This window comes from Sceloporus undulatus, chromosome 1 (genome assembly GCF_019175285.1).
Source record: "Sceloporus undulatus isolate JIND9_A2432 ecotype Alabama chromosome 1, SceUnd_v1.1, whole genome shotgun sequence".
NCBI classification, from domain to species: domain Eukaryota; kingdom Metazoa; phylum Chordata; class Lepidosauria; order Squamata; family Phrynosomatidae; genus Sceloporus; species Sceloporus undulatus.
In genome coordinates, this window is record NC_056522.1 from 366,690,532 (window position 1) to 366,714,284 (window position 23,753).

The window sequence follows — 23,753 nt, forward strand, 5'->3', positions numbered from 1 at the left end:
TATATTTAATTTTAAAAAAAAATCATTTAATTATTTATTTTTTGGCTTCGGCCCCCCAGTTGTCTGAGGGACAGCAACCCGGCCCCCGGCTCAAAAAGGTTGCCTACCCCTGCCCTAAACTACACGGCCCTGGTGGTTACAGCTAGTCAAGGGCAGAAATAAGTTGTTTTGCTTCCCTGGAACATTCTTTTTGCAGACTACAAAACATTCTGGGCCCATTCACACTACACAATCATAGCACTATTACTCTACTTTAACTCCCTTGGTTCCATCCTATAGAATCCTGGGATTTTTAGTCTGGTGAGGGACTAGAACTCTTTGGCTGATCAGTCTACATTATTCTGAACTGCCAATCCCAGGATTCCATGGGATGTTACCATAGCAGTTAAAGTGGAAAAATAGCACTATAATTACGTAGTGTGAATGGCCCCGCTTTCTCAGCTTCAGCACCAATGCTGTTGTATTTGATTACAATATAACAATTCCATACCAGGTCCTATCAGATACCCTTGAAAGGAACAGGGCTATATGTAAACTTTAAACTTTCCACAAAAGCAAAGACAGGATTGTATGCATCATTAGTAGAGGCTGAGAGGGAAGACACTATCTATCCCACAAAGCATGGTCTGGGTAGATTAACCACAAGGTCCAAAACCTCTACCAAAGAATTAGTGATGTTAGTAACGTTAACAATACACTGTTTAGTAAAGATTCCCAAGTAAATTCTCCACCAATACCCATTAGTTGTTGCCACAAAGCAACAGAAGACAAAACCAATTCATTTCAAATGGCGAGTAGGCATGTTTAGGGTGGAGAATCTCAGGAAAAACAACTCAGAAGCATTGTCCTATTCAAAGGGTTCCATTACAAAATGCATGATAATTCAATCAGCAGAGGGATGCACTGTTCATAATATGCTCTACTATTCTCATCATATTGTTATTATACAGTGTCATTAATTTTAATGCCCTTGAGACATTTTAAATCATTTGGCTGTCAAGTACTGAGACTGAGAAAATTACCGTTTATACTCAACCATAAGGTGGCCTCATGTATATGTCGAGGGCAGGTTTTGGGGCTAAAATTATGGATTTTGCCATGACCCGTGGATAGGTCGAGGGTAAAACTTGGAGGTTCCTTCAGTGTGTGTATGTGGCAAGAGGGACTCTCATTGATGCTTTTTGCTTCATCGTTTCAGCTTTCCTTTCATTGTTCACTCCCCAGACAGTGGGTGAGAGAGGGACTCTGTTTAAAAGCAATCACCCAGGACTCTTTCTGCTTGGCTCAAGAAAGAAATAAACTGCTTTGCTGACTGCAGGGGAAATGTGAAAGAGCTGCTATCACATTAACATACTGACCTATAAATAAGTCGACCTGGGATTTTGGGATCAATTTTTGGGCATAAATTTCTCAACTTATAGACAAGTATATACAGTACTTCTTTGTACTATGGCTCCTAAAGTGGACATTTTGGTTCAGCCACTATAGCAATCATTTTGCAGGCTCTAGATTCACAGAATCATACAATCACGCAATCACAGAGTTAGAAGTAACTGCCAGGGCTTCTAGTGAAATGGCCTGCTGTGCAGGTATGCACAACTAAATAATTTTCAAAACATGGTCATCCATCTTCTATTTAAAGACATCTAAAGATGGCCTAAATACCCTAAAAGCAACAGATCTTCTCTAATCTTGGATGCTAAGCAGTGTCAGCCCTGCTTAGTACTTGGAAGAACACAAACAAAACCTGGTGCTGTAGGATATACTTCAGAGGAAGAACTGGCAAAACCACCTATGAGTATTTGTTGCCTAAGAAAACTCTATGAAATGTACAGGGTTGTCATAACTCGACAGGTGACACACACAGATGGAGAATTAATTACTCTCCAAGGCAATCCATTCCACTGCTGAAGAGCTGTTACATTCAAGAAGTTGCTCTTAATGTATAGGTAGAATCTTTTTTTCTTGTAATTTGAATCCATCAATGTGTGTTCTAGTCTCTGGAGCAGCAGGAAAAAAAACTCACTTCATCTTTTACATGATATCTTTTCAGATATTTAACATATTAAACCTTCTAAAGCAAAAGGCAGTGACTGATCAGTTATAAGGAACTGTACAAGCTCTCCCTCTAGAGGTCCATCAGAGCACAGCAACTTCCCACACTATCCATTTCAGTTGGTGCCAGCTTGTGTGTGTGGGGGGGGGGGGGGGGTGTTGTTTTACTTTTGAACTGACTCCCAAAATCCCCCGACCAAGGGTATGGGAGTTGTAATGAAAAAATAACACTTCAAAAGTGATGGTTAAATGCACAGGAATTAGTTAGTTCCTATAATACAATGTCGCATGACGTTTTCCCCTAGATTGGGGTAGGTAACACATGGTGGACATGCTGCATATAACCCCTGTGCTACTTGTATTTGAGTCCCCACTTCTACTGAAAAATTTGCAGCTACACTGGTGGCAAAACCTCCACAATTTATCTGTTAAAACAAATTAAAACAAGCCGCCTTGAGTCCCTATACCAGGAAGAAGGCAAGCTATAAATAAATAAAATAATAAAATAACAATAATGAGTTGTGCATTCTCCACGTGCCTCTTTCCACAAAGAAATGAGGTGTCGTGGGAGCATAAAGTTGCTGACATTTAGCATGTTTTCCCTTTTGGCTGCCTGAAGAAGGTCCTCCTTCATCACTGTTGACTTGGCAGTAAGAAGCCATTGAATATTCAGAAGTCACAAAGCAATTTGAAAGAAGAGCACTGAGGAGATCTGATAATTCCCCTTACTGGATCAAATCAAGTGAAGCATTTTATCTCTCCATCACAAGCCCACCAAATAACTAAGCAAGCTAACAAGTATAGAGGAAATTTCAATATACTGGGGACAGTGGATGGCTATCAATGTTTCCGAAAGTGGAAGCTATATTGTAAAAGCAACTAACTCTCCATGAAATACAAAGCCAGGGAAAAGGGAATAACTTTTGGGTTGTACACAATTAGAATTTAATATAAAATCCATAAGTGGCCTATGAATTTATTTCCAATTATTTCCTCACTTAGCTTAACTTTTTAAATGGTTAATTTTTAAAAAAATCCTAATTATAAACCATTTAAAGTAAGACACACACAGCTACTCACTGGAAGAAGAAGAGTACTTAACACTGCTGGAACGCGTCCTGCTAAAAGGCTGCTTTGAAGCAGCTACTGCTGCTGCCGTTTTCCTAGCTGCATTTCTGGCTTCTGAAACAGGTGGCTTTCGGGTGGAATAATACGACTCTGCACTGCGCCCAGAGAACGCTGGTCTTGGTGGAGCACTTTCAGAGTCACTTGGTACAGTGAAAGACCCTGCCCGTTTCCTTGGCATGGCAAGGATGTCCAGCCTTGACAATTTCTTGGTCTCCACGGGTTGCTTGGATGACACTCCTAGTCCCTCGTGGTGAGATGCTGCTTTCTCTGTATCAGCACTCTCATTATCTGAGGTATCTCCTAATCGAGCACGGCGAAGTTTTGAGGCCCTTGTGGGTCTTGGAGTAGATAAACTATTTGACCTAGTGAGGACTTGTTGAATCTTTTGTACTGTTGGCGTTACTTTGCTATTCTCTTCCTTGGTGGACTGTGAGAAAGGCTTCTTTCTGGAGATAGGCCTCGAGATGGTTTGCTCTTGGTCAGAGGAAGCTATTTCACTTGCTGGTGAATAGGGGAGACTCCCACTCCGTTCATCATCTGTATAATCTAGAGACCCACCCATTCCTGTGCTGCGTTTTACTTGGAAGCGTTTCGCATTTTCACCTTTGTTTCCCGTCTCAGGGGGCACAGTTTTCCGTTTCTCTGACAGCCTTTCACGTGCACTCGGTTGAGCACTCTGGTCTTGAACAGATGGTGCAGAAGACTTCTCTTTCTGCAAACTGGTCACAGGCTTACGCTTTGGAGGTTGGCTTGGCAGGTTTTTGCCGCTCACCAAGCTGACGGTACTGGCTGTGTCCACATCTGATTCTCCAGACAATGAATCTTCTAACTGGCCCAAAGTATTTTCAGGAGCATCAAGCTGGTGAGTCTGGCAGAGGATTTTGGCTTCCAATGCAGCCAGAGCAGTTTCAGTGTCTTTAAGGAGAAGGTGGGTGTCCTGGTTATAATCCATACGATTTGCACGTGCAACATCAAGGTCTTTAAGTAGAGGGTGGCTTGAGATATGCGGTAACCTGTTCTGAGGAACACTGCTGCTTGATTTCTCTTTGGTAAAGCTTTCCTGCCGAACAAAAGATGATATTTCTTTTGTAGCTGCAACTTCCTGCTCTGGAAGAGGAAGACCCTGGTGTAATGAAATCACCATTTTACCATTTGAGCTAATGTACGTATTGCTAACCCCTGCTTTCACGGACGGCTTTCCAACTTTGAAAGGAACCTCCTCTTTGTCCACCCGAGAAGGAGAGATGCTGGAAGGAAGCTTTGAAGGAACCCCTACCTCCTCTTCCTCATCGCCAATATAGAAACATGTCGATAGTGGATCACTTGATGCTCTCAGTCCTGAAAGCCTTGGCACTGTGTGCTGATGATTTTTGGTTTTTGCATTTTCAGCCCTTGCCTGTTCTGAAATTTTGGTGCCATCTTTGCCTTTCCTGCCTTTTTCTAGGCCAAAGCCATCATCAGATTTGCTTGCATCACTAAGGCTATCGGGATCCAAATCTTCCTGAATTAACAGTCGACTGGTAGGATCTACGCACATTTCTACCCCTTGGTCATTACCAGCATTCCTTGGCGATGCTTCTGTATAAGGCTCTTGACAAATTAAAATGGTTGGGGTTGGGCTTTCAGATTTGTCACCAGGAGGGAGCTGAGGAAGAAGACGTCTCGCCCGCGCTGCGATGGAGTTCTCAGAGTCTCCCGCTCTAAAACTGGAGTCTTTCTCTAAGAATGATTAAAAGACATTGATCAAATTCAATAAAGCAAGAAGTGTAAATATTAAGCGTTTGCCACAACGTAGCATGATACATACTCATGTAAGTCTTAAGAACCATGGTACAAGTTATACTTCTCACAGGAAAAGCAGCATAGCCCTCCTTGCAAAGCCTGAAAAGGTTACTTCTTTGAACATGTTAGCTGGGGGATGTGGTTGAAAAATCAGACATTCCAAGTTCTCCTTGCCTGTCTGATCTCTGACAGCTCCCTGCCTAAGGGTAAGGGATGGGACAAAAGAGATGAGAATCCTATCTAGAAAGAAGGAACACTTCTTTCTTTCTTTCTTTCTTTCTTTCTTTATTTATTTATTTATTTACTTTTTAAAATTAAATACAAGTGAGACAAAGATTGACCATACAAACCTAATATAAACATAAAATTATTACCGATTTATCCAGTATAGAAAATATGCTAATATGAAAAAAGAACAAAGAAAAATAAGGAAGAAAAAGAAAAAGAAAAAAGCAATAAACGTAAAAAAGAGAGAGAGATAAAGGACAGTCAATGACAAAAAAGATTAAATGGGTAAGATGAACAGAGAGAGAGAAAAAAAGAAAGAAAATAGGAATTATAGAATTGAAAATTAGAAAAAGAGACTTCCTTCGTCCAACAAAATCCTTCAGCATTCTCTTCATGCTTCTTACCTAATGTCACCTTAATATTTAATTATAAAAAAAGCAAAAACAAAGATCCTCACTTAAATCACGATTAATATCTTTAAATATTGAATACTACTACAGTGGGGCCTCCTCATACGCGGACTTTTTTTACGCGGCTTTGAGCGTACGCGCTCAAGCCGTGGGGCGCGCGCAGGGCGGAAGGGGTGGCGCGTCCCATTCAGTTGAATGGGCGCCCGTTGCGCCCCGTGTGTGCCCGTTGCGCCCCGCGCACCTCCGCACCGCCGTGCACGAGCCCCATTGTTTATAATGGGGCTCGAGCATAGGCGGAAATCGCCATACGCGGTGGGATCCAGAACGGATCCCCCGCGTATGGCGAGGTTCCACTGTACTTATAATAACATATACAGATGCTTCTTATATGAGCCTAATCAGTCACTCTTTAAAACCACAACTCATTATGTCTCCATATTCATTGCTTATATATCTTATCAGCTGTTCCCAACTTTGCACAAACTTTTCTTTCTATAATCATTTCCAGTTTCCATTGTTGGCTCATTCCCTAGAAGTCAGGGAAAGAGGAACACAGAAGAACATATGAAATGGGATGATTAATAATGAAAGAAAGAAAGAAAGCCAGACACTCTTCTTCTCTTACAAGTCCATTCACAGTTCTTGCTTATAGAGAAGATGGCTTCTGGGAAATACAGCTGAGCTTATTTTCCTTGCTCCTAATTGTTAGGTTCTGCCAGGACAATGTTTGCAGTTGGTTGTACCACAAATCTTTTTTTAAAATTATTTTTGTTTAAATTTTTGAAGTTATTACCTTTTCAGCAGCTATGAACAGAAGAGTTAATCAACTGTTATGCAGTAGAGCTTCATGTGGTCAGTCAGAGACAGAAAAATAAGCCCATTATTGCATTACACTAGGTAAACTGATATATAGGCCTTGGGAACATTATTTTTTCATCTGCAGTGCCAGAATCCCCTAGTCCCCATGGCCACAACCCATTCAGATAGTGAAGATTCTGGGAGCTGTAATCCAAAAAAGTAATGTTTCCAAGCTTTGCTCTTGAAATACAGCTTAACATAACTGGAGTTAAGAACTAACAGTGTGTGCTTCTAACATTTTCTATTATCTACTGTGCTGCACTTAATTTTTTTTAAAGCCATCTCATACTTTCAATACTTTGATTCTATACTTTCTTTAAGACTATTTCACCATATTTATTTTAAAATTGTATGTAGTTCCTGTAGATTTTGATTGTAAGAGTTTTATAGATGTTAGCTCAAAGGTGAGCAATTGAGATGGCTCGGGAGCAGTGCTGGTTTTCTATCCCTTCTGGTTTTGGGGGGAAAGGGGACATTTTTGGATGTTCAAAAATGCAGAGCATCCCTTTCACTTATTTTAAAACTGAATTGTCAGTCTTTTGAGGCTGACAGGGAAACAATACAGTCGGTCCTCCTTATACGCGGATTTGCCATGCACGGATTTCAGCATATGCGCATGGCAAATCCGGAAGTTGTCCCCTCTCCTCCCCCCAACTCTTTCCCTCCCTCCCTCCCTCCCTCCCTCCTTACCTTTTTGTTGCCGGTGCCGCGTCGCTGCTGCCGCCGCCGCCACCGCCTCAGCCGGAGCCGGGGGGAGGGCCGGGTGGGGGGTTTGAAGGCTGTAGCCGCGGAGGGGAGGCCTCTGGCGCTGGAGGACCAGCTCCAGAGGCCTCCTCTCCGTCGCCACGGCTGACGAAGGAAAGGCCAGGCGCTGCTCCTGGAGGCCTCCAGGAGTAGCGCCCGGCCTTTCCCCTGGCTGTAGCTGCAGAGGGGAGGCCTCTGGCGTTGGAGGACCAGCGCCAGAGACCCCCTCTCCGCTGCCATCGCTGCCGGGGGAGAGGCCGGGTGCTGCTCCTGGAGGCCTCCAGGAGCAGCACCCAGCCTTTCTCCTGGCAGAGGTGGCGGCGCCGCGGAGAGGAGGAGGAGGAGGCTGAGCGCCTGGGGCCTCTTCGGCCCCCTCTCCGCCGCCGGCGCCTGCACCTCGATGCAGGGGCCGAGTGGCGCACTGGAGGCCAAGAGGCCTCCAGCCCACCAACCGGCCCTTGCACAGAGGTGCTGGCAGTGGCGGCGGTGGCAGCGGCGGCAGCGGAGTGGGGGCCAAAGAGGCCTCTGGCGCTGGTGCTCCGCTGCTGCCGCCGCCATCACAGAAGGGCCGGGTGGCAGGCTGGAGGCTTCTTGGCCTCCAAAACCCCCACCCGCCCTCCCCCTGGCTCCGGCTGAGGCGGCGGCAGCAGCGACGTGGCACCGGCGACAAAAAGGTAAGGAGGGAGGGAGGAAGGAAGAGTTGGGGGGAGGAGAGGGAGGGAGGAAGTTGTCCCCAATGGCGGCGCGCCATTGGGGACAACAGGACTTGAGCATATGCGGATTTTGGTATACGCGGGGGGGGGTCCAGAACGGATCCCCCGCTATACCAAGGACGCACTATGTATCTTTTCTGTAATTATGTACAACTCCATCCATTGACAGTGGACCTGAACAGAGACAATGGCTTCCTGGCACACTATTATATTAAACACTAGTAAACACCTCAGTCTCATGAGGGCTTTCTTACCCAGTTTATCACACACTGGTAACCTCAGTGCTGGACTTCTCCATTTGAGCTACATTTGTACCAAGTTCAGAAACTTCAATATGGCAGCCATATTGATCACTGGTACATCTGGAGCGAGCAAGAATATCACACCAATATAGTGATCACTCTACTGGCTGTCAGTTAGTTTCCAGCAATGTACAAAGTGTTGTTTATTACCTTTAAAGCCCTATATGGTGAGTCAAAGTGACCTACAGGACCACCTCCTCCAGTACAATCCAACCCATACACTCAGGTCCTCTGTGGGACATTTAATCCAACTGGCCAGAACTGTCACCGACTGTGGTTTTTAAACAGAGGCTAGATGGCCATCTATTGGGGATGCTTTGGTTCGTGTTCCTGCTTGACAGGGGTTTGGACTGGATGATCCACGTGGTCTCTTCCAACGCTATAATTCTAGATTCTAGGAAAAACTCCATGAAGAAATATGGAGATTTTCAGATGAAGAAAGGTCAGGAGTAAAAGACATACTCCCGGCTTAATCACTCAATTGTGCTGAACTCATCCAGGACTTGTCCAGTGAAGATCCAGGATTGCTCCAGCAACAAATCATTCATGGGACTTTCCCATGAATGGTTTTTTGCTGGGATGAGCATGATGAAGATCTATTTCTTCTGGCAAGCCTACCCAGAATAGGATAATGAATTCTAAATTGGTATATTTTCAGTTTTCTGTTGGATGATTTTAACGTGCCCTGCGTATGTGTTTTAACTTAATGTGTTTAAATGGTTTTATGTATTTTAATTTATGTTGTACCTTACCTCGAGCCTTGGGGAGAGGCAGGTAAGAAAGTATTCTTATTCTAATAGCTCCTTTCTGGTTTCCACCTAAGATTACACTACATTTCACTAACTCCCTCCAGCATTCAAATTGTTCCTACTGTCCTTGACTTTAGGCAACATCTTTCCTCCTGCCTTTGTCATTCAATGATTATCAACTATCATTAAAATTGAACTTGTCATGATACCCACAAGTTTTAAACGTCTATTGCTATTCACACATACAACCTGCTCATTCATAGCTATAAAGATATTTTCCTCAGCACTTCACTCCATGATTCTGATAAATTAGGTTTAAGTCTATGAAAGCTTATGTTACCAATTTATTTCTCTCAGTTTGTAACAAAGGTGCTACAAAATTCCTTTGCACACCAGCTCTGGAGGGGTTGTGTGTTTGTGTTTATGTGACTTAAAGGTGTTTGTCAGCTTAAGGTGACACCATGAATTTCATAGTTTTCTCAGGAAAGAAATACTCAGAGATGGTTTTGCCAGTTCCTTCCTCTGAAATATAGCCTACAGCCCTGGTATTTGTTGGCCATCTCCTACCCAAGGACAAAGCAGAGCTGATCCTGCTTCACTTCCAAGATTAGTGGAGATCGGGTGCCTTTAGAGGATTTAGGCCTTCAGTTGATGCTGCAAAAACAGTCCAGTGGGCTAGAGGCATCTCAGACCACACCTTGCCTTTACTAACATATTGAAGTTATGCTGGCAATTTAATCTACCTGCTATAAGATGTTATAGGTCTAACCAGGATACATCCCCAAGTGTACAATCTGATGATCGTATAGCCAATTTACACTGATTTAGACAGGCTGATTTTTTTGCCTTTGATATGTGATTGACATCTATCTGCTTTATCACACTAGTGGGCAAAGGGGATTTAAAAAAGAGTTAGACTAGATAAAACCAGGAAACGTGATGTGATAAACTTCAGGCATTTCCTGGTTTTCTCTAGTTTAACTCTTGTTTAAATTCTGTTTGCCCACTAGTGTGATAAAGCAGTATATGTGAATCGCTTGGCCTGAATAATTATGTTGATTTTCAAAAACATGTTTGGAAAAAGCTATATTTTAGTTTGCTGCACAAGGAATACTTTCTAGAAAAGTAACCATCTCTCTTAGGAATTGTTGCTGTTGAGTGCCTTCAAGTTATTTCGAACTTATGGCGACTCTAAGGCAAACCTGCATGATTTTCTTGGCAAGATTTATTTAGAGGAGTCTTGCCTTTGCCTTCCTCTGAGGCTAAGAGATTGTGGCTTGCCCATGGTCACCCAATGGGCTTTCTTGGCTGAGTGGGGGATTCAAACTCCATTATGATATCCAGCACTCAAACTATTACACCAAAGTGGCTCTCTCTTGGGAATAAATCATTATAAATCTGGAACACTGAATACAGAAATAGGGTTACTTTAAATCATTTTTCAAGAAAAGTCCTTCGGTAATGGGAGAATGCTATAGTTACCTGTTCCAGCCTGAGAGGGCTGCTGGTGGGCATCTCCAACACTAGGAGAAGATCCTGAGTCTGTATAAGTATCTGCAAGGCTTGCCCATCTTGATACCCATTTTTGTCCTCCCGGAGAGGAAGAAGGTAACTACAAAGGCATCGGAGGAAAGACACAGGATTAAAATCATATTATCATCACACCTGCATCATAATATAAAATATATAATTCTATCATTTGGCTTTTGGTAGCAACTATGTAACTGATAGGAAGAGTATCAATTCATTTGAAATATAATGCTGGAGACTGCCAAAAAAAAAAAAAAAAAGGATAGATGAATAGGTCCTAGAGCAAATCAAGCCTGAACTCTCCCTAGAAGCCAAGATTACTAAAATGAGACTATCATACTTTGAACATATCATGAGAAAACATGACAAACAAGGCTGCTTGATAAAGTAGAAGGTCGTAGGAAAAGGGGAACATCACATTATAAATGGATAGAGTCAATCAAGGATGCCCCAGTCCTGTGGGCTTTTTACACTATTTGTTTATTTTTTAAAATAAATATATTTATATCCCACCCCATATTACAAAATCAAAGGAGAGCATACAAGTAAAATAAATTTAAGTGAGTTAAAACAAATTAAATCTATGAAAGTAATTTTAAAAATTAAACAATCTAACAAGTTAAAAATAAGAAATAAAAGGTTAAAACAGTTTTAATTGGTGTTCATAAGAACATGAGCCACTGGTATATGTTGTGCATGTTGTATTAACATACATAGGGAATAGTGTGTGTACGTGCCTTCAAGTCCCTTGTCAATGTATGGCAACCCCATGAATTTCATAGGCTTTTCTTAGGCAAGGAATACTCAGAGGTGGTTTTGCCAATTCCTTCCTCTGAAATATAGCCTACAGCAACTTGCATTTGTTGACAGTCTCCCATCGAAATACTAAGCAGGGTTAACCCTTCTAAGCTTTCAAGATCAGAAAGGATCTGGTCTCTTTTGAGGATTTATTTAAGATTATTTTAAACAAGAAAAAAGATGGGTTTTTTTTTAAAAAAAGTTGCTATGTTGGAGAGATAAGGAGAGTTGATTGTAGTGGCAGCAGCAGTGATATTCTATTTTTTCTTGTGTATTAATATTTATGTAGGTGCCATTTTGTTCCATGCTAAAGATACAGTCCAGCCTTTGTATCCGTTGGGGTTCCACTCTAGACCTCCCTGGCAGGTGGCAAATTCTGTGGGACCGTAAGTCCCATTATCCTCAACTGCAGCAGAACATGCACACGACCATGTTGGCATGGCGCATGCATGTGCCACCATTGAGAAAAGAGAGTCAGGACCATCTGCAGATGCTCCAACATGTGGATAGCAAGCCCAAAGAAAGGAAGAGCTGACTATATTTATGGCAGAACTTCCTCCAGCTAGTGCATATGTGAAACAGAACTGGACTCTTGAATTGCAAACCTGTACAAACTTTCTTGAAAGACAGCCCCATAGAATTCAGTGGGATGTACAAGAGGTACATGAGACTGCACTGTTTTTTACACATATGTACAGAACTGCAGGCTAACAGTGAAATTTTTAATGCTGAAGTCCTATTAAGTTCAATAGGATTTGTCTTATACAAATGAATAGAGGATTGCAATCCTAAACAATTTGGGAGGATCTCTGTCTCTTAGGTAAGTAGGGATGAGATGACAGATCAGTTCATTTTCTGCTCTGTCAATCAGTCATTAGTCTGTTCTGATCCATTCCCACATTAATCACCAATTTCAAAACAAATACCAGCCCCCAAATTCATAATTCTGAACAAATATTCTTACAAAATATACATTTATAAACACAAAAACATGTATTCTTAATCACTTCAAATTAATGTTTTAAGTGGATTGGCTGTTTAATGCTTTTTTGGTACTATTTGGTATTGTTTTGGTATTGCTATTTTGTTCTGACTAATCTTGTAAAGCATCTCAATCTCCACTGGTTTTAGTGAAAAAATTCAGCATGTGTCCATCTATTTAAGATTTTGTAAATTGAAATCAAATGGGATTACAGAATATTTAACTTTGCTGGACTGAGTTCTAAATATCTACCAAAAACCAGGACTTGGAAACATCTTTTTTCCCCTTTCCTTCCTTCTTTGACTTCCAGAATCTCAATGTGATGAGGGATGCTGACAGCTGTACTTCAAAAGCTAACTTTTTAAGGCTCAGCCAAAAAATATGGGCAGTGGAATCCTCTATATGTTCAGAATCAAGCATCAATTGGTTTCATACACTTACTCCTATGTAAATAAGTACAGGTTTGCAACTTTAAATTCTTTTAAATTTACACACTGAAACAAATGTAAGGCAGGTCTGTGTACACTCTGCTCTATCTAGACCAGAAAAGTAGAGGGAGGGAATTCTACCACCAAAGTAAGTTATGCAAATATATTAATTGGTTTTACATAATTTATTCTCCTTTTGTAAGCCAGGAGGAAGAATGAGTGAATCATGAAGGGCATTAGAGTCATGCTCCTTGATCTCTGAAAACTACTCAGTCACTACCTCCATCTGCTGTTTTTGTTAGCTGCCCTTGAGTCAATCCCAGCTCATTACAACCCTGTGGATGTGACATCTCCAAGACCCCCTATCTTCCACTGCTCTGCTTAGGTCCTGCAGACCCATGCCTATAACCCCCCTCAATTAAGTCCATCCATCTGGCATGCGGTCCTTCTCTCCTTCTTCTACCCTCTACCATTCCTAGCATTATTGTCTTTTCTAGTGATCATGCCTTCTCATTATGTAGCCAACGTACGACAGCCTCAATTTGTTCATTTTGGCTTTCAGTGAGAGTTCAGGCTTGATCTATTCCAGGACCCATTTGTTTGTGTTTTTGGCTGCTCATGGTATCCTGAGCACTCTTCTCCAGCATCTCATCTAAAATGAGTTGATTTTCTTCTACTCTACTTCCTTTACTGTCCAGCTCTTGCATCCATACATGGTGATCTACCTCTACCATCTACCTCTGGAGATTTAGATAGACCTGTAGTCCTATTCCAATTGCATTTGAATTTTAATACAAGAATTTTAATATTATTTACTGTACAGTGCTTTGTTTTGAAACAATTATTTTTTTAACAAAAAATCATGGACACTTATAACAAGGCGTCAATCAAAAACAAGCTTCATTCCTTGTACCTGCATGTCTGCATGATGTCCACTAGCCACTTTAGAAGCAATGACTTGCATCATAGTCATCTTTGGGCCTGAACCATTCTCGCCAATCAAATGATGGGGTCCTAATTCTTCTTTTTCACCTTTTATAACAGGCCTGAAGGATGAGGAAATTCTTGAAAATTCAGGAGATTCCAAAACACCAAAAACCTGAAAAATCCCAGAGACAACAGGGAAGGCTTAAAGGAACATCATGAATTCCTAGTCCACAAAGCAATCATACCTACCTTTGTCTAGAACATAAGTTATCAACCTTTTGGTTGTCCAGATGTTTTAGACTTTGCCCCCCCAGAAGTCCTCGCCACTGGCCATGCCCTGGTGGGGGACACCACTGCTGGAGGATCTGAGTTCACTTATAAAGCAGACCTTCCCAAGATGATCGAACTGATGGCAGAGGTGACAAAGCTAGAATGCTATCTTTTTCTCATGTTGTTTTCAGCCCTTTTTACATGTCTGAATAGAATTAGGAACTGAGCAATCTTTTGGGGATCATTCTTATGTCATGAATAGATCTGTTCAATGAACATATATTTCCACTGATCTCTTAACACTTTTCATATTAGCATGTTGAAGTCAAGGGGACCGGAAGCAAGTGGACGCCTTCCATCCAAGCCTTGATAAGGTAAGAAAGCATCCCAACCATACCATTCTTGTAGCAATGTCTTCCAGGGTTGAATCCATGGGAAATCATTTGTGTGTGTGCTTTTAAGTCATGACCCCATAAATTTCATAGGGTTTTCTTAGGCAAGGAAAACTCAAGAGATGATTTTGCCAGTTCCCTCCTCTGAAATACAGCCCTACAGCAGCTGGTATGCATTGGCTGTCCCCCATCCAAGTACTAACCAGGGCCGACCATGCTTAACTTCCAAGATCAGACAGGATATTTAGGGTATTTAGGCAGCACCCAATAGGAAAGTACAGGCTGAGTCTCCCTTTGGATGTTTTGGATTTCCAAGTTTTTTGGATTCTGAAATATTTACATATACATAATATCCATAATAAGATGCCTTTGAGGATGGTACCTAAGTCTAAACATGAAATTCATTTATGTTTTGTATATGCCTTATACACATAGCCTGAATGTCGTTGTATACACAATTTTTTAAATAATTTGATACATGAAACAAATTTGTGTAAATTGAACCCCTTAGTGTAAATTGTCACTTAGAAAGCTTTTGTGGACAACTTTGGTTTTTGGAATATTATGGAATATTATGGATTTTGGAGTTCAGGATAAGGGAGACTCAATTTGTACCACTGCAGTAATGCATGGCTTAGAAATTCTCACATCAACTATACCCACTCGTGGAGAAAATAACTAGTTCCGAACAGGTTGCAGTTAAGATGCATGGCATGCCTACACAATTTGTGACTCACCAAGCAGAAGTCAGTTAACCAGCCATATACAGTGCTACCTCGGGTTACGAAATTAATTCGTTCCGCGGCTCCGTTCGTAACCCGATACATTTCGCAACCCGAAAAGCCGCTGGAAAGCCGCTAGCCGTGCTTTGCGTTTGAATTTCGCGCCGAAATAAATTTCGTAACCCAAAAAAAACATCGTATCCCGGAACAGTTTTTTCCAATCTAACTTTTTCGTATCCCGGAAATTTCGTAACGCGATCAATTCGTATCCCGGGGTACCACTGTACTGTGGTCTGCCAACTGACTGATAGGCTCTTTAATTCTTGCCATTTTATGCAGGCACAGATGGTTTATCAGGCCTAGGCAAGCTGCTAAATACCGTTGGTCAGCTGCATTCACCCTGGTGGGTCACAAACTGTGAAAGCCCAGCTAGGAAAAAGTAGGAATGCATGTCTTTTAGATATAGCTTATACTCTGTGCCAGAATGGTTTTCTCTGACATTTTGGGGGAAAATATATTTTTTCTTCCAGCTAATTTGGCAAGAAAAATAGTTCTGTCACTTTTGTACATGTGTAAACACATACACACTCACGTACATAAAAATAATGTGTATGCACATATGCACACTATTTGTCTATCTTCTTCTCTGACTATTTATAGTGTAGAGAAGTATTCCTTTATGAATGCCTTGATCTACAATGAAATGGTGCAGCTCTGGAATTCTTGTCACTTCATCTGTTGTTTGTGACAACTAGACCTGATTTGCTGTAACATTTTGCTCCAGTCCTGGCCTGATAATTCCTATCTTGGATCATGATTAACAGTCTGGGAGAACACTAGACACTGACATATTCCATCTTTCTAACGCTCCCATTTTTTCTCCAGTTTGCAAGATTGTATGAAGTTTCTCTTTGCACCAGCTTCAATAATAGTTACTTCTAACCAGATTTTCTATCATTAGAGTCTGAAGTTAGGAAAGTAGAGTTTGAAACCTGATTAAGAGCAAAATGAGTAAAAAAATAACCTGATGTAAGAGAAGGGAGAATTTATTATAAGAACAGAGACTCAGGGTGAAGGTATGTGATCCAATGGCCCACTCCAGAACTTGGATAGGTTACTTTTTGGATTACAGTTCCCAGAATCCTTCAACCAGCAATAGCTACTGGCTGTGCTGATAAAAGAATTTTAGGCAAAATCAGGTATAAGAATCAGGATAATTACCTTCACACCCAAGTGTTGTCTTACATAATTAGGAAAACTGTCAAGGGACCAAAACACACAAACTTCTCTGTTTCTAAGAAATATGGGGTTTACCTGATCAATCATTTTTCGAGCTTCTTCTACTTCTTTATCCTGTGACTCTGTCTCAATGGTGTAAGTGCCCGTTTCACTCAAGCTGTCATCTTCTTCATGCTTCCTAGTTTTGATCAACTTGGGATCCGCAACTGGCGAAGGGACTGTTTCTGGGGTTGGTGGTGCAACTACTACCCGTGGAGTGAGTGGGGCTGGCATTGGAGGTGGCTTCTCTGCATTGGCTTTTCCTGATTGAGAGCTCTCTCTTAAACACTCCGCAGCAAAATCCTGAGAGATCTTTGACTTCCGCCCAACACTGCCATGACTCTTCCTTGATGTGGAGGATGAAGACGAACTGACTCGCTCCTCTGTCTTCTCTCTCTTAAAAGAACCAGCCCTTGGAGTAGTGAATGAGTTCGTTGGCCCTTTGGATGCTCCAGTGGTCAGATGCTGGGATGGCAGAGAACACCCTGGCTTCTCAGCAGGCACGTTAATCTTGCGTTTCTCAACTTTGGTCTTCAACATGGGATCTACATCATTCTGGCTAGATTGGCCACTGTGGGTGAAAGACTGTGATCTCTTCTTCCGGGGTGTGTCTTCATCAAAGAACTCTATGACGAAGGCCTGCTGGTTGTGCAGCAGCTCCTGCGGGTCACGCCGAATTTGGCGCTGGAGCCTGGCTTGCTCAGATATATGATCATTGCTAGGAGTCTCCTTCTCTTGTTTGGGTGCTACTGGGTCTTCGGAGTCACTCTGGGTCCCATCTTCATGTCTGTTTCCTGTACAGTTGGTACACAATTAATGGTGTCCTGAGATGGAGTATACTTACTCTTGTGCCAGCTAGAGCTTCAGAAAGTTGCATTTTTGGACTATAGCTCTCAGAATACCACAGCCAACATGGCAGAGAGCTGTAAACTAAAAAAAGCAACTGTTTCATGCTCTGGTACCAACACACAGCCATCTTGCTTCACTCCCTCCACCAACAGAAAGGCTTTTCCCCCCTGAGTTTATTCAGTGTGTCATATATTTATGTTTATAGTTCTGTTTTTTTAGGCTTTCCTGATAAGCATTGATGAAAACAAAGGGTGTTCTTCCTCCTCTCCTCCCTCTAAGCAAACTTACCCTTCCAAAGGGGCAGGTGCAGTGGTGGAAAGGAGATTTGATGATCCCAAGAGAGGCTTTCCAGCCCTTCTTTCTAGCTACAAATGATGCTTACCACTGGCATTCATGAGATGTGTAGTTTTCTTAGCATTGCAGTTCAAATGATCAGTCAGGAACCACAAAACACTACACAGGACCATAAAACACTACTTCTGCAGAAAGCATTGCTATTGTACTCCTTCCCCAGATCTTGGAAAAGTTTCATTTTTAGGGACTACAATTCCCAGAATCTCATACCACGAGAATCCCAAGAATTCTAGGAGCATTCAATCCAAAAAAAGGAACTTGTCAAAACTTTGATGTGAAGGGGAAACTAACATAATTTCAAGGGCAGCCAACTCTGACACTCCTCAGAAGGTTATGTTCATGTGGAAGTGTAGAGGAGCCAAGAATGACAGCTTGCTATAATAGCAGGTCAAACTCCATTTTCAACTTGGGCCACATTCCAAATGACTTAGGACAAGTGAGTTCTTGTTTCAAATGAATGTAATTTCAGCTTTCCTCCCTTAGCACTAGTTTTTCCACTCCTTCCTCTTTTTACCCCTATCTGGCAATTCATATTGCATTGGTGCTTACCCTTCAGAGTCCGCACATGAACTGGGAGGTCACTTTTGGTACTGTATACATCATCTCCTGGTGACTGCCTTCTTATGAGACTCGGGTCATTCTGGACCAGCCAATCTGCCACTTTGTTCTCTGCTGAGATCATTTCTACATGACCAGCTTCCTTTCCAAGGTTCCGTCTCTGTCTGAGTGAAAATTTGGTGACGTGATCTTTTATCTTGATTTTGCCCGGGGTGCAATCATCAAACTCAATGGTAAATGAAGCATGGCTCTGTACAACCGGCAGCACAGCTGTGTCAACGTCTTTGGTGGGGATTTCATGGACTTGTGCTTCTGGAGACTTCATTGGCTGTTGGAATTCCTTTGTTGGGATTTCAAAGTAGCTAGGTTCCCGTCGGAATGCAAATAGAGCATCGCCTTGAGAATCCTTGTAGCCAGTGATATTGCCATTGATTTCTTCTTCGTGTTGGACTATATCTTTTGTTCTCTCTATAGGATCAAAAGCAAAATCATTACAGATAATGCAGCTGGAGGAGGGAGGAGAAAAATACATTTTTTTTTGCTGCTTTTCTACATATATCTACAGAGACCTGTGCAATCACTAAGGGTGCATTTGCACCACGTGGTTATGGCAATTTGATACCACTTTTACTGTTATGGCTTCATCTCACTGGTATCTGTACTGTGCTGAGGTACATAGAATCTTATGCTACAGAGCTCTAGTGCTCTCTTCTGAGCTCCTCCACATGGCTTTTTCAGGCTGTTCTAAAGAAGTGTGAGTTTTTGCAATACAGCTCCTTGGCTTTTGCTGGTTATAACCTCCATATCTGTTCACTACATTCTTTGATGGGGGGATATTTGTAGTGATTGTAGGCAAACTGCCAGACTGTAGCTCCTTGTATGAGCCTGCCCAAACCCCTGAAATCCTCAGGAGAGGCATATCTCACTGTTACAAGTATTGTTGCTTGGGACAAAAGATGGGCGCTTTTCTGTGACTGCTCCTAGACTCTGAAATCCTTATCAGGGAGGTCAGAATGGCTCACTCCTTGCTATCATTCCATCAGCAGGCAAAGGTCTTTTTATTCCAACAGGCTTTTAAAACAGAAAGGTTTTAAAGAATGGGCTGCGGATGGTGTATGTTTTAAATGAAATTATTGTAATTATGTTGTGGTTGTTTTTTTACTGCATTTTATCTTTTTAAGTGCAGGTTTGAAAACACTGGAGGTGTCAAGACACACTGGTGAACATGAAAGAAGTGATTCATAGCTGGGATTGGGAAAGGCCGGCCTGGGGGCAGAGTCGGACATAGAGCCCTGGTGATGCACACCCGACTCCCGCCCCCCAGGGTGTCCTGATGCCACGCATCGCTCTAGATGGCACACGGAATCTTGGTGTGCCTCCAGCACTGTGTCCAGAAAGGCTGCCATATAGCCATGCTGCCGCGGCTCTGGTGCCCTTTCGAGGGCGCAAAAATGGCCGGATCTGGGCTGTAGCATGAGGTTGCAGCGACCCTGGCTTGGCTGAAGAAGGGACAGCTGGAGGCACCCCTTCAGGGCTGTTTGTACAGCCCCTTTGTGATCCAAATTCTCCAGTGAAAATCTTAACCAGACAGGGATGATCTGACAACAGTCCTGCCCCCGACTGGATTACTTCAATTTCGCTGCCCTTGAAAATATCCCAGAAGCTTCATTTAGTGCAGAATGTGGCAGCCAATTCTGCACTCCATATAGACAGGCAACTGCTAATTCCAATTGGAGTAGACTCATGTAATCAATAGATGATGACTAGGGGTCAAATCCCGGCTCGGCCCATAGAAACCCACTGGGTGACCTTGGATGAGTCACACTCTCTAGCCTCAGAGGATGGCAATGTCTATCTACCTCTGGAGAAACATACTAAGAAAACCCTGTGCCTTGTGGTCGCCATAAATCAGAAAGGACTTGAAGGTACACAACAACAACAACACCAAGTCAAGACTCAGTAAATCCTAATGGTTCAACTGATCTACTCTATGCCATGACGATCAGTTGGATTTAGGCAACATTACATACATCCTCAAGGAGTTGCAAAAACTGCCTAAGAGTTTTTGAATCCAATTCAAGTTTCTGGTGCTTATCTTTAAAGCCCCTTGATGGGCTGGTACCTAAATGCAGTAACCTCTCTTCCAGTATTAGCCCATCCAGGGGTTAAGAACATCAGAAGGGGCTCTTCTCCAACTACCTTGGGAACATTATGTACCAACAAAGGAGAAAGAATGCCTCTTATAGCATACCTGATATGGAATACCCTTCTCATGGAGGTTTGAGTGGTATCAACATCTGCAAGGGCTGTGCTGCCAGGGAAAAAACCCTTTTGTTTGCAAAGACATTTTAATATTAGCTAGTTCAATCTGTCTTCTTGTTTTTGCTGCATCTGTCTTGATTATATGTTATATGCTTTCTGTATTAGTTTCACTGTCTTGTTATTTTATGGTTTTATTACTATCTGTACACAGGACTGACATCTCTATAAATGAAAGGCAGTTTGTAACTAGACAAAACAATAAGTTTTAAAAACAGATAGACACAACAATAATTATAATACCGGTATTTCAGCATATAGATCCCCCACAGCAATAAGCTACTGAATAGGTACAGAGGGTTTGCACAGAAATGTGATTCTTTCATATATATTTTTTAATCCCTGTGAATGTAGTTCACATTTCCTTCATGTTTTGCACATCTGTTGCCTCAGAGTCCGGATTTATATTCCACCTGCCCCCCCAGAAATGAAATTCAAATGGCTCACAAAGAGATTAAAACAGATACAGATAAAAAAGTTACAGTGTTGTTGTGTGCCTTCAAGTTGTTTCCGAGTTATGGTGTCCCCAAGGCAAACCTATCACAGGCTTTTCTGAGGCTGAGAGTGTTTGACTTGCCCAGTGTTTCTATGGACACGTGGGGATTCAAATACTGACCTCCAGTGTGATAGTCTTAACACTCAAACCACTATGCTATACTGGCTCCTTAACCAACATTAAACTAATTCAAATATATTTACCTGAATACTGTTCTTCTGGCCTTCTGTCATCTGTTGATTCCAACTTATTATTGGCATCATCCTCTCCCCACCACGACGGCTGACCATAAAGGGGTGTACGGTAAGTAGTTGTTGTCTCTGGGAATGGAAAAGGGAAACACAAACAAATCAATAGGGAGGAATACGTTTGTTGGTTGCAGATGATTACAATATTCATCTTTATTCCAAAAATGCCTTTTTAAAAAATTAAAACCAATTTGTTTGTTTTTAAAAAAATAAGCAGCATGTTCTAATTCTGCTGCTCACTGTTTGCATCCCTGATGTTATCATTCCCCTTTTAACCCAGACACCAGATCACCTCAATCCATGTTTCCAGCCTTGGTTATCTGGAGTGCCTGGATAAAGTTAAAACATGGTTAATTCCAGGAGAAATTCATGAACCAGAGGGGAGCACCTATGTTAGGCTGCTGCAGTAAAAACAACTAAGAGGCTTGCAGCATCATAAAGATAGAGTGTGTGTGTGTGTATTTAGCATAAGCTTTTTGCGTGAACTGCTGTAGTCCACAAAAGCTTCTTCCAGATAAAATTTATTATTTTACTTTTAAGGTTCCATAAAACCTTGCTTTTTTTCTAGGACACACACACACACACACTTTAAACAAGGAGTATGTGACCTCAAGCTTTACAAATGTTGTGGACTTCAACTTCCATCAGTCCCATCCACCAGAGCCAGTGATGATGGATTAAGGCTGTGAAAGTACCCAACAACAAGAGAGCAGAAATTTCCTCACTCCTCTTTCAAACCTACAAACGCCTACTATTTTTCTTTGTAGGTGTTTAAAGAATTAATATATCATTTTGACTGAATCTTCTGTTTCAGTATGAAATGTACTGGCTGTTTTCAATTTGCTGGCAATCTCACCCTTTGCTAAAAATCCACAAATGACCCACAAATGTTTGTTTAATTTTTCGTATTGGACTACCCAAATACCCCAACATTTCCTTAAAGCATTAGCAGGGCTATATAGAGGATTAGAAGTGTGCAATGCAGTCCTACTAGTGTGTACTACAATGTAACCTGCACCCCCATTTCAACAAAACTTCCAAGTAACTATTCATAGGATTGAAGTCTCAGTGAATTTTTGTTTAGTATTTAGACAGCATTAATTCCAACACTGTTAAAATGTACAACTGATAGATGGATTCAGAGAAACAATGCAAGATACAAAAGCTAGCTCACAGTCACTTTTGGGCTCTTTTACCCTAGACATTTAAAGCACTATGATTCCATTTTAATTGCCATGATTCTGTCCTATGGAAACCTGGGAGTTGCAGTTTAGAGAGGGGCATTTAGGATTCTTGTCCAGAGAGCTCTAGTGCCTCACCAAAATACAAGCCCCAGGATTCCTCAGGAGCCAGGAAGGGCAGTTAAAGTGGACTCATAGTGCTATAACTGTGCAGTGTCGAGGGGGCTAGTATCATATCTACACCAGGCTTCAGTTCAGACGATGGGGAACTTTGGTTCTGCAGATGTTTTAGATTACATTTCTCTCATGTCCCTTGCCATCAGCCACATTGGATGAGTCTGATGAGGGAGCACAGGCCAAAATATCTGTATTGACAATGATGCCCTATTCCTGCTTTAATCATGCAATTGCACTGTGTTTTGGGGAAGATAAAGAAGGGAGAAGGGACACCAGGTACAATGTCTTAAACTCAGCGGGTTTTAGGAGGGAATATAAATTCTAACCAACAGATAAATAAAATAAATGATGGGATTTACCGTCCAAGAACATCCATAGGACCATAAGGAGCCCAACTCTGATCTCAACTAAAAGGCCTTTCATTGATTCTTCCCCAGTCTTTCCTCCAGATTCAGTAAATTATTCACATGACATTAAATCATAAAACAGCTTGAGTTGCAGATACTCAAGAGTCGTTTTAGATGTGAGAATAGTCAAGAGAGAACAAGAAACAAAGGTTGTTGAGCTTTCAGTTTTACATGCATGCAGATGTTATCATGATGTCTGGATAGCTCCACATGACCTTTCTCTTCTACAATCTAGCAACTAAGAAACATCCTTAATTTTTATTTTGTTTTATTAAATTACTTGTTTTTGTGCACCTCAAAATCATTTCCAACTAATGATAACCCTAAGGCCTATCACAGTGTTTTCTTGGCAAGATTTGTTAAGAGGGTGAGTTGTTCAGATAATATAATTCTCCCCATCTGGAACAAACGCAGTACCATCTTGCAGGCTATTAGAACCAGAGTTTGATTTCTGTGCATAATTTCTTTTCTTGACAAGGGATAATGCTTCCAACATGAGCCCTAAAATGTTGTTAATGATCCTGACTTTAGCAGCTGCAGACTGTGGTGCAGCAAAGGATCTTTTATTATTGGCAAGGACATCCAAGTTTCCACTTGGGTCAATGAAGGTGTTTTTAACTGCAGAAAAGAGGGAAGAAAGAATGATGATTACTAATCTAGAATAAAAGAGGAGTCAAAGCTCACACAAAAATGTCTGCTGCTCAGTGCCAGAACTCTGTGACTTGATACCTGCCTACTCATAGGCAAGCACATGAATGATTCTTGTTGCTGCTGCTGTTGTTGTGTGCCTTCAAGTCATATCCAACTTATGGAGATGCAATGACGGAGTTTCTTGGCAAAATCTGTTCAGAGGACTTTTGCCTTCCTC

At 41.8% G+C, this 23,753-nt stretch overlaps 1 protein-coding gene across 2 annotated transcripts in view; it reads right to left on the reverse strand.

The window, feature by feature from the left end:
• CEP170B (centrosomal protein 170B) overlaps positions 1–23,753 on the reverse strand; it is a 129,806-nt gene that overhangs the window by 21,525 nt on the left and 84,528 nt on the right. For both annotated transcript variants that reach the window (XM_042479451.1, XM_042479440.1), the window contains exons 7-12: positions 21,076–21,192; positions 18,049–18,525; positions 16,333–17,090; positions 13,621–13,806; positions 10,452–10,581; positions 3,136–4,902 (exon numbers count right to left, since the gene is read on the reverse strand). In XM_042479451.1, coding sequence (XP_042335385.1) covers positions 3,136–4,902; positions 10,452–10,581; positions 13,621–13,806; positions 16,333–17,090; positions 18,049–18,525; positions 21,076–21,192 — 3,435 coding nt within the window. The remainder of the gene's footprint in view (positions 1–3,135; positions 4,903–10,451; positions 10,582–13,620; positions 13,807–16,332; positions 17,091–18,048; positions 18,526–21,075; positions 21,193–23,753) is intronic.